This window comes from Pleuronectes platessa, chromosome 8, assembly GCF_947347685.1.
Source record: "Pleuronectes platessa chromosome 8, fPlePla1.1, whole genome shotgun sequence".
In the NCBI taxonomy this organism is placed as follows: Eukaryota; Metazoa; Chordata; class Actinopteri; order Pleuronectiformes; family Pleuronectidae; genus Pleuronectes; species Pleuronectes platessa.
This window is the reverse complement of record NC_070633.1, coordinates 3,339,868-3,351,700: the sequence shown is the minus strand read 5'-3', so window position 1 is coordinate 3,351,700 and position 11,833 is coordinate 3,339,868. Positions and strand designations below refer to the sequence as shown.

The following is an 11,833-nucleotide window of genomic DNA, read 5'->3' as shown; positions in this document are numbered from 1 at the left end:
AGAAGACCACGAGGCAGAGGAGGCAGAGGAGGGAGAGGTAGGGCGAGAGGGAGAAGCGGCAGCAGCCGAAGTCAAGCCGGTGTGTCAGCCATCCCATCTAGAGAGAGATGGAATGATGTTGATGATGCAGATGTGACACCACCACAGCCCACCTTCAGACCCACACGTACACCAGGACCCCAGCTCATCTCTACAGCGACGTACACAGTCCTGCAGCTTTTTCAACTGTATTTTACCAACACGATTTTAATGACAGTCCTTGATAACACAAATGACTTTGGCTCGAAGAACTACTCCACACCCACCAAACCATGGATTGCTTTGACAATACACGACATGTATTCATTCATGTCCATGGTTATTTACATGGGTATTGTAAAATGCTGTGGACTTAACGACTATTGGCGACAGAGCCAACTGTACAATTTGCCACTCCCGAGACATGTAATGAGTGGTAGGAAGTTCCTCAGAATCTCCCGGGCACTTCACCTCAGTAGCTTGCTGGCGGATGCTGCTAACGAGAAGAACAGAGGCACAGCAGACTTCGACCGACTCTGCAAAATCAAACCGATCTACGAGGACATAAGAAACGCCTGCAAAAGGAATTATCACCCGAGCCAAGATATTTCCATCGATGAGCGCATGGTTGCCTCCAAAGCCCGCATTGGACTGAAACAGTACATGAGGAACAAACCTGTTCGCTGGGGTTACAAACTCTTCGTTCTGGCGGACTCCAGGAACGGTTATACATGGGACTTTTTTGTCTATCAGGGGAAGTTACAGGGAGTTACTGGCAAGGGGCTGAGTTACGATTCTGTTATGACGCTCATTGACACACCATTGCTGGGATCGGGCTACAAGCTCTTTGTGGACAATTTTTATACAAGTCCCATCCTTTTCCGCGACCTCCTTCAGAAGAGGATTTGGGCGTGTGGAACCATCCGCACAAACAGAATTGGTTTCCCAAAAAGCAAAGTCAACGCTCTGGTCTCGAAGTCTCCCTGTGGCAGTATCCGTTGGATCAGGAAGGACTCCCTCCTCTTTGTCCGGTGGCGAGACACGAGGGACGTCTCCATGTGCTCAACACTCCACACGGCACATGCAGAGGAGACAGTGCAGAGGAGAGTCAAAGGTGCAGATGGGCAGTGGTCATTGAAGAACATCCCGGTTCCACCAGCAGTGAAGGAATACAACAGGTACATATTATATATTTACCGATGTTTTATGCCCTTTGAAATGTAATAATTTGTGTGCTTCATAGTTTTAGTATATTTTTCTCAATCTTGTGTTTTTCTGTCCAACCAGGTTTATGGGTGGAGTGGACCTCTCTGACGCCCTGATAGGGTATTACAAAGTCCTCCACAAGACGATGAGGTGGTACAAGACGTTCTTCTATCACTTCATGGACATCGGGATAGTGAATGCCTTTCTCCTCCAAAAAGACCTTGCACGAGGTAGAGGAAAGTTACCTATGGCCCAGAAGACTTTCAGAGAGACCCTCATCATGGAGCTGGCAGAGGCGGGATCTCCCACCACAGCGAGAACCGTACCACCTCCTGCTCCATTCACAACACACCACAGGATGGTTTATATCTCTGGGCACAGCACCAATGGTCGGCTGAAGTGCAGGCTGTGCCATGCAAAGACACCAACGAAGTGCCCCGCCTGCGATGTGTCTCTGTGTTTTTTACCCAGTCGCGACTGCTACAATGCCTGGCATGTTGCCAAAAACCTGTGAAATGTAAGTATTATTTATGTTTATTATCATGAATAGATATTTACTGCATCTGTACAGCTTTTCTAATTGCTCAGACTTATTTTTCTTTTCCCATATAGGTCCATCGAGGTGCATGGGTGACTGCTACAATGGCTGTCATGTTGCCAAAAACCTGTGAAATGTAAGTATTATTTATGTTTATTATCATGAATAGATATTTACTGCATCTGTACGGCTTTTCTAATTGCTTCGACTTATTTTTCTTTTCCCATATAGGTCCATCGAGGTGCATGGGTGACTGCTACAATGGCTGTTATGTTGCCAAAAACATGTGAAAGCTAAGTATTATTTATGTTAATTATCATGGATAGATATGTACCGCATCTGTAAGGCTTTTCTAATTCCTCAGACTTTTTTTTCTTTTCCCATATAGGTCCATCGAGGTGCATGGGTGACTGCTACAATGGCTCTCATGTTGCCAAAACATGTGAAAGCTAAGTATTATTTATGTTAATTATCATGAATAGATATGTACCGCATCTGTAAGGCTTTTCTAATTCCTCAGACTTATTTTTCTTTTCCCATATAGATCCATCGATGTGCATGGGTGGTGACATCCTGATAGGGCACTACAAAGACCTCCACAAGCCTCCTCCTGCGGTGTGCCTTTGTGTTTCGTCCCCGGTCGTGACTGCTACAATGGCTGGCATGTATCCAAAAATACGAAAGATGTATATTTGAATACATTTTTAACCATATGACCAGTTTTGTCTCCTTTATATAAAAGTATGATTTTTAGTGTAAAAGTAGCCTTTTTAGCCTATTTGGTTACCATGGGTACCAAGGGTCCTTTGGAGCCTCCAAATGGCCTTTTTGGAAAACGCCCAGACATGCCCTTAGTAAAACATCTGTAAAATATTCATTTTCTTTGGTATTGTGTTCAAATTTGAACTTGAGCTAGTCAAGGCTTCATGCTAGGGTCCCATTGGGTTTTCCAGCTCATAAGTCCCAGCTATAGTCAGCAGCAGGCATCTGTTTACCAAAAATATTCAGGCGAAAATAAAAACCTTCTACCTCACTGTGTGCCAACTGCTATTACTCAATGCAAGTAGCACTTATAGTTATTCTGACTATTGGGTAGGGAAGATCAGAATGTTACCTTTAAAAAGAGACCAAGATCATGCATGTACGCCAAATGGTTCAAGAACAGCTTTCAATTTAATTTGGGTGTCCTCAAACAGGCGTTTTAGGCGATTTTCACCCGTTTCTTAAGAGGTTAAGCAAAGGTGGGAGTGTGTCAGTCAGGGGTAACCTTAGAAAGATTTTGACAACATTCACTTTGTCAACATTTAACTGAAAGCACATTTTTCCTTAAGCCTGATAATAGTGTTTTTGCTGTCTTAAGGGGGAGGGTGAAAACATTGGTTTCTGAAGTCAAGGTCCTGAGTATTGTAAGAAGAGCATACCTTCCATCCTCCTAAAACTTGCAATAAAAACAAACTTTACACTGGAAATGGCAGCAAGGATGTTTTCCTGAAAATGTATGTAGCTCAAAAAATGTGTTTATATGATTTTAGATGGCAGGTTTGATCAACATCAGAGTCTGGAGTTCTGCGATAAGAGATAATAAATACCTTTTTATAAGTACGTCCAAAGCTCATCCACCAAAGTATGTGTCTTGATAGTTTGTATGACAAAAAGTAGAAAGATAAATAAGGCGACTGTTAGTGAAGCCTGACTAAAGTATTCTCTAATCTGATCAAACTACAGCTCATCACTTTTGTGGAATTAATAAAGCTGTTCATATCTTTGGACATAATAATGGCTAATTGGTGTTTAAATTTTAAATTGGCTTAGCTAGGGCGCATTCAACTGCAAGTTAGATTTATAGTGAATTGACTTTTCAGGCTGTGTGATCATGATAACAGGACCCAGGACATCCCATGGACAGACATTAAAACAGAAGGGGTATGTTTCCACAGCTGTCACAGTCAAACACACCCCTGAGTCGCAAGTTGCATCTCCACCCCCGATCTAAGCTGATACCAGCATTTCACTTTTCCGACATCATCTCAGCGACAAAGCAGACCTTCGTTCCTGTGGTGTGGAGGGGACATTTGACCGCTAAGTTGTTTGAGGAGCCAATCCAGCAGAGCTAATGTGGCCTGGTGAGGTGGAACAGAGGCCAGAGGGCCATGTTACCGCCAACAGGAGTGTGTGACTGTGCCTGCTACTGTGTTTACTTTAGCAGGCACAAGCCACCATCACCATGGCTTGTTTGCTGTCTGTGAGTTGGTGTCCATACAGCAGGGAGAAGGAAACAGAGAGTCACTCTCTACAAACCGCCACATAACCCACATCCAAGCTGTCTGTCCGCCCCCAGCCAAGAGAGGGAAGAGGAAAACAGAGACACAGGAGCAGCTTTAGCTTTTTTGCATAAAACTGTTAAGCAGTGCAAATGAACCTGTGAGCAATTTTTAAGAAACTCAGCATGATAAATCAAATAGAAACTTATATGATGCTTTTCTAGTCTTATTGACCCCTCAAAGCGCTTTACACTACAGGTCACATTTACACAAACATTCATATTAAACATCAATACGCAGCCCACACATCATCATCATCTGTTCTGTTGTTGTTTCACCTTTCTGTTTGGTTGGATTCATTATCTGCCTAATTTTTGGCTTAAAGTGCAAAGAGACTTGTAGATTAGATCTCATATTTTGCATGTAAAGACCATTTTTACAAACACACACTGACTCTCCTTAAAGTTATTAAAAAAGAGAAGCAGGTATTAATCAACTGCCGTTTAAACACTGGACGGCAGATTGACTTAGACCTGAGTAGTGTTGCACAGCAACTCCTGAAAACCTGAGAGAATGTAAGTGCAGGAATGTTCCTGACATGCTACAACAAAGCTAACCTTGTAATTTAATGCTGTGATATGTGTAAACAAGACAAGGAGCCTGAGGAGAAATAAAACAGGTTTTAAAAAACACAGAGCCAGGGTGCTAAAAAGAAAACAAAACTAAATGTACTGCCACTGACAGCATGTTTGAGGTGAGTTGAACTAGTATGTGTATCTGATTTGGGTGGAGTGTTAAATGATGAGATGGAGCGTAGAGCAGCAAACTATCTATGGCTTGGAATCAGCTGAAAAAAGAATGATTTATTCATTAGACAGCCTCAAACAGTCTTTGTGGGGATTTTTTTAATGCATTTATTCTGGGATGTAGATCATTTAATGATGTGATTCAACAGTTTGTCAGTCAACAGATTGATGGGACAAGATGGAGTGCTGAATTGAAAGAGGCAAAATAACACAGATATGAACACACACACACACACACACACACACAGTAGCAAACATCTCTGTCATTCATTCACTGACACTCAGCACCAGGCTGTTCTCATGTAGTGACAAGATGTCAGACTCCTGGATGCACACACAATGCCATGCCATGAGTGGAGATAATAACCTCCCACTCTCTCACTCGCTGAGGCATTCATCGGGGTGTGTGTGTGTCTGTGTGTGTCTGTGTGTGTGTGTTTACTGAATATGTGTGCTCTGCTTGTTCATTCACCTGTGTGTGTGTCTGCTCACCTCAGGCTCACTCAACCTCCAGATGGAGCAGCAGTGCCCCTCCAGCCGAAGCCCCAGGTCCAGATTGGTCTCTGTGGAGAAGCAGAGCCGCAGGGCCAAACCGCGCCCCCACCCCCAATCCCCACCCATCACTCAATAGAGACCAGTCTAAATAGCTTTGCCCATTCCTTACTCAAACAAGCATCAGAACTGTGTCACTAAGCATACAACAGCTGACTTCATCCAGGAGATTTTCCGATGTCCAATATTTCGTTTTTACCAGCTTTGATTATCCAGTCTCTGCTCAACATTATTACACAGGTGCGGGTTATATCTCATTCAGACCCATAGAATTGACTTATCCAGTTTAATACTTGCAATTGCTTTGAATATTCAAGGTGCAGGAGCCTCCTGTGTCTCCACACTTTTCTCAACACAGACCTTGCAGCCCACGCAGACACAATCATCTCACGCTACAGACAATCACACTTTTTATATACGTGTTCAAGGTGAGGACTGAATGAAGGAATAATTATTCTGACCCGTATCATACATTTGCACTATCAATGAATACTACTTTTAATGTGAATAGGAGCTGCATGTAATGACAAACCATCTCAGTCACTTCCTCTCAGCACGAGATACATTTCAGCCAACAATATCGAATTTACAACCACCGCTTGTTTTAGTCTTGTTTAACCCCGGTCTCTCAGTGAAAAAGGCTGTGATAAGACCATTGAATGCTACCAGCTCCACAACCAAACAGCAGAGAGACATTTAGAGAACAGCAACTGAACGCCATGGAGCAGTTAGCAGCGGGTTGAGACCCAAACAGAGCTACAAGCGAATATGTGTGAATATTAGATTAATCAGGTGGACAGAAATACCACTCCAAATTAATGTAATGTTCTTCTTGTCCAACGGTTGTGTAGATTGGCTCAAAGTGGTTTGAATAACAGTAGCTAACTGTAAAATGTAAAAATAGAACTACAATGATCTAAGCACCATTTAAGGTATAAACTTTACTTAAGAAAATACTCCTCAAACAACATAAGGAGAGAAAAAATGTATAAAGCTATTATACCGTGTTAATTATTACAATATTTGTCATTTTATATAAGGTTTTTATATTTTTATATTTTATTTTATATTTTATATTTTGTATCTTGTGTTTGAATATATTGCGTTTAAATAGAGAAGTGGTCACCAACCTTTTCAACCCCAAGATCACTTTTCACATCCAAATGTAAGCCGAGATCTACAACCCGATATCTATCAAAAACAACCACTTGAGAGATATCATATTTATTATTTTAGCTATTTCTGTTAAAATGTATGTGTGTATGCTCAACGTAAGAGCATAAACACACACACAAAGTAAGTATCTCCCCATTTATCTTTTCAATGCACAATATTTAGCTTATTAGTTCAGAAATATGTTCTGCAGAGCAGCTGCTACTTCCAGCACTATGTTTTTATATATAGTGTTTGCCTTGAAAATTGCTGTAAGTTTGACTATTGTATTTACTTGTATAAAAGTAGTTCTATGTACTCAAATAAATACCAATACTACACAGTTTGAAGCCATGCATCCTCTGCTCCCTGCAATATTTTCAAAAATGAATTTCAAAAGTAAATGAATGGAGTCAGTCAACAGAATTGTGCAGTGCTTTTATTTTGAAGGGAGTACGTCATAGAAAGGGTTGCAAACATGTTTGTGACATAAATTAGACAGATACACTTTAAAACTCCAGTCAAAGAGCATTTTCACTGTCTATTCTGCTATTCTGCACAAGTGATGTCTATCAGTTGAATATGTCACAAACCTACATATTTGCAACCCTACCTGTACCTTTTCAGGAAGTGTACCTTGGTTACCTCTGAAATAGAGTTAAATCATGTCAGAGTTCTTATTCTTATGTCTCTATCACCTGACTCCTGTGCTTTGTAAATACCATTTCAGAAGCAAGAGGTGGGTAAATACTGACATGTTTATGCTCAGTTGATGCCTATTAAATGTTGAGTGCATAATATTTCACAAATCAGATTTTTCATTCTTTTTTGCATATTTAGAAACCTGCGTTACATTAATGTTTGCAAGATATTAGATCTTCTTATTTTCATCTTTTGAAAAAGTTTCTTGGTGCATTGTTTCACTAAATGTCTTTCAGTGCAATATCTCAAATCCGGCAGCATTGTGTATGCATGCACACTCACACTCTGCTTCACAGTGCAATTAGTGCCTAACAATGCAAAGGTAAAACCAGACAAGATGTTGAAAAATCTACTAATGTTCTTTATGTCAGAAAAATGTCAGTCATTATGCAGAACAACCCCTTTTGTGATGTCGTTTTTTGAACGTATGAGATGTGAAAGTATTAGTTGATAAAGTGGAAATACTGAAGTACAAATACCTTTCAATCCTTGAAGATATGCACTAGCAGTTCGTCTCAGTAACTGTGTATTAAAAATTTACAATATGTGTTCGGTTTCTGCCACTTTACAAAATTGAAATCATAATATGCGGTGTGGCCTAGGTGGTAGAGTGGTGGTTCTTCAACAAGAAGGTTGCCGGTTCAAATCCCAATATTCCCGATCTGCATGCCGAAGTGTCCTTGGCAAGATACTGAACCCCTAAATGGCCCTTCATAAATTTTGAGTGTAATAATTGTAAGTCGCTTTGGACAAAAGCGTCAACCAAATGACATATAATGTAATATAATAATAATATCCTGGATACTAGTGCTGCTCTTGGTACTAGCCATGGAGTCAGAAAGTATTGTTACACCCATGCAGTCAAGAGTCAGTCTTGGGAGTTTTAATTTAAGTATTAAATTAAAACCAAACTTCGTCTCAGGAGTTAAAACCAAACTTATCAGAAAAATGTATTAATAACGAAATAATTATCTGCATATAGTTTGTCCTTTCAATTGACCGCTATGGTAGTCTGGCCTGTTAAGGTATTGGAAACTGTTGATTTCTAAAGACTGATAAGACAGAAAATAGTTTGATGAATCTGCTTTTAAATTGCGTCACCGCAACATGTTGGTTTCTAAAAGGCTCTGTTGTAAACAAGCTGTACATGTAGTCAACCTGCCAATGTTTCCCTGCTGTAGTAGTAACAATAATTAGATGGATAAATATTTATCTGAATGATGAATGTGCCAACACAATAAACCTTTCTCATCTCTATCCTGCATTGGAACCTTCAGAGAGAGACATAATGAAAAAGACTGACAACACTTTCAGACAGCATATGGTGCAGGTCTGCAAAGACCACACTGGGCCCATTCATACAGACAGCTGTCACCTAACTGTCTGCAGCGAGGTTTCAAACAGCTCACAGATAAACCAGAGAATGGTTCTGTCACCTCTGTCCTTCCTGGGTAAGTGGACCTGTGCAGACAGAACTCAGATGCATATTTAGCTCATGATACTCAACTGTCTGAACAGGAGTTCATTTATAATTTGCAAACAAACACAACTAATGAAGAAACATGCTGAAAATGTTCATATAAAGATGAAAATGTACACTGATTAAATACAACATGAAAACCAGTTTTCCACATTGCTGTATTTCTGACAGAGTCAAGCTATGAGGCCATGAAACAACCGACTCTACTTAGAAGGTTTCACAATCCTGATGGTTCAGGGTGAACTCGTTAAAACAGGCCACAGAATTGCACCAATGTTGTAACTGATATAGTGGATAAAGTGGGAACATATGCCATTTATTGGTTCCCTCACCCTTTCCTGTCTCTAAATAACATTCCGTTCTGTGCAATCTGTTCTTGTTCAGTAATGCTGTTTTGATGCAAAATACAAATATGAATATTTATTCTATAGTTACTCACCAAGTCCCTGCGGTGCTCACACGCCTCTGTTAGTCGCCTTCCATCTCGCTACGGATGATTACCTGGTTCACTGAGGGCGAGGCAAGGACAAGCAGATCACAGAAATGCATCGCAACTTTCAATCTCAAAGTGTAGAGGAACCTGGCTCTTTGTAGAACAGTTTCATCTTGGTCCCCTCACCACCCTCAGCCTGCAAGGATCTGCTTTTAATGCTGCCTCTGTCATCATTGCACCCTTTGATGTGACACTGATGAGTAAATTCAAAGACACAGTGGCTGCGCGTGACAAAACCTTGAGAAGAGTCCAAAGAACAATGTTAAAACATTGTTCACCTTGCAGAAATACTCATGGTGCCTCTCTTCAGTTGTTACATGGTATAAGCTTGTCGTCGATGCTTTGGTGCTTCTAGGTCAAAAGTCAGAATGGTTTGAAGGCACTTTGAGGAGGAGGGTGTTTATGGCACTGTGTATTAAGTGTCACAGGAGAGCACACAGCCCAAAAACACCTAATGTATTTTATTTTTGAAAATCTGCTTGAAGATGCACTTCATGAGAGGGAAATTAGTGGAAAAGTTCTGAAAAACCAACTCTAAATAGCCACTGAAACACCAGTAAAAAGAAGGGGACTATCCAGAGGCAGGTCAGGCTCTCTTATTAGATTTAAGGATAAACGTTTTCTGTAATGACTATCATATTTTGAATATTTTAATGAGAAAAATATTGACCCTGCCAATAATCTCAGAAAGCAGTGAGTTGCATTTCATGAAGGTAAGAATCACAGTCACGCAACACTACACCAATTACTAATGATGAAAGTAATGATAATTCACACATTTTGACATAAGCTGAGAACCAGAATACTTTGCTACTACTAAGAAATAAAATATATCCACGTCTGCCTCCTCCCCAAAATAGCTATTTACAATACACCTCCAAATGCAACCTTTTGCTTAGCCATCAACAGAAAGTTTCCTATTTAGACATCTATCACAGACAAAGTAGCATGGCCATCCATTTGTAACCAAACCAGTAAAGTGCTGGTTGCCCTCTCACCATTGTTACTAGTTTAGACTCCATTAACTCCTGATAAAAAACATTTAGCTCTTTATCTACAAAAGGCTCTGTTGCATTTGCCAGCAAGTCTCTAAATATGTCTCTGCGCTATTGCTGCAGAGAATGAGTTCAGGAAGGCCAGTTTGCTAGCTGTAAACAAACGAGTGGGCTGAACGATGATTATGCAGCTATTTTGGCCATAATTATTTGAGGTGTTGTGCACAACAGCAACTTCTTTAACATCACATATTATCATTTGATCCATCAATGATAAGAGCAGATTTAGGTTTATACGTTTTCTTTGAACCGCTGCTTCACAGAGAAGCGCTGTGGGCTGTGGGACTTTTTCAACAGTGCGAGCAAACCAGTGCTGCCTTACACTGTGACAGAGATTAGAACAGGATTAGTCTAAAATGAAATGTCTCCATATATTGATTTAGTTTCCTCCTGCTGAGTGTGTGTGTGTGTGTGTGTGTGTCCCTTTCTAGCGCTCCTATCACACTGAACTGCACTGAGCGCTGTTCGACCAACACGTACCTCTCTCTCTGATATTTGTCACCATAAATCATATTCATGGAGCTCACTGGGATGTCAGATCATCACAGCCACCGCTGTGCCTGGCATGTAATTCAGATGTCATGCAGAAAGCTCAAAGTTATGACCTACCACATTTTCTGATAAATACAGTTTTTTTATATTTATTTATTTATTTTCTGCACAGGAGTACTTCGACCTGCATCCACCTCATGAAAGCCTTGACATTTGTTGCTCTTAACACAGACTGAACACTACTCAGTGCTACGCTGTACACAGGTTGTCACTCAAGGAACAGGGCTATTCAACTTGAGTGTATGAACTGATTTTAAAGGCTTTGGGGTTATTAGGTGAACTCAGTTTGTTAAGATGATTGGATTTTGTTGATCTATGACTGACAGCTCCCTGACTCTCACACAGGCAGATCATTCTGTTAATCACAGACTCACACGGTTATTACATCTTTGAGTTAGACCAGCAGCTCTGCAGCCTGATTGCCATCTTTTCTTTTGTTTTGGTTTTATACATTTCATATGTGCACATATGTACAAATAAGTGTCTGCAGTGCTGACATCATTGAAAGATTCATGTTATTTCCATTGCATATTTAAAAAATCCACAACAACCGGCACTGTTTCAATCCCAGCTGACACAATGTTGAATAGAACAAATCTGAGCAGTGGAACAGTAGTATATAGATGTCAAGGCAATTCTCACTCTGTTTTTATAGTCATCCCACTATTAAGCATCAGTGTGCCCACATGTACTCTCCAATTCAACTTGTCTTTTGCGCTGAGAAGAAATTCTGCTTGAAGTGAATCCAGCTATTGTGACAACAAAGAAAGAAACATGTATTTCTGTTTGTGTGTGTGTGTGTGGTGAAGGGTTCTCCTCTAACCATGTTGCTTTTGTTAAACTCTCTTCACGCTCCATGTGGCACCGGGCACTGAGATAATTTCACACCTGACCAGCCTTTTGCCGGCTCCGCCAACCGGCACCAGGCACCCTGGCGGGGTTTCCATGGAGACGGAATGGAAGCTACTTTCAGTGTCAGTGCGTTAAGTGACTGTTTAACATGGAGTGGAGCGCACCG

At 40.8% G+C, this 11,833-nt stretch overlaps 1 protein-coding gene across 1 annotated transcript; it reads left to right on the top strand.

Annotated features, from left to right (window-relative positions):
• Positions 1 to 447: 447 nt before the first annotated feature.
• Positions 448 to 1,738, top strand: LOC128446388 (piggyBac transposable element-derived protein 4-like). Its single transcript, XM_053429419.1, has 2 exons — positions 448 to 1,196; positions 1,306 to 1,738. Exons 1-2 carry the CDS (start codon positions 448 to 450, stop codon positions 1,736 to 1,738), a joined length of 1,182 nt encoding a protein of 393 aa, XP_053285394.1.
• The last annotated feature ends 10,095 nt before the right edge of the window (positions 1,739 to 11,833 follow it).

Coding starts and splice junctions, on each gene's coding strand:
- LOC128446388 (XM_053429419.1), top strand. CDS start 448: ATGAGTGGTAGGAAGTTCCTCAGAATCTCCCGGGCACTTCACCTCAGT. Junction 1,197..1,305: donor GCAGTGAAGGAATACAACAG/GTACATATTATA, acceptor CTGTCCAACCAG/GTTTATGGGTGGAGTGGACC.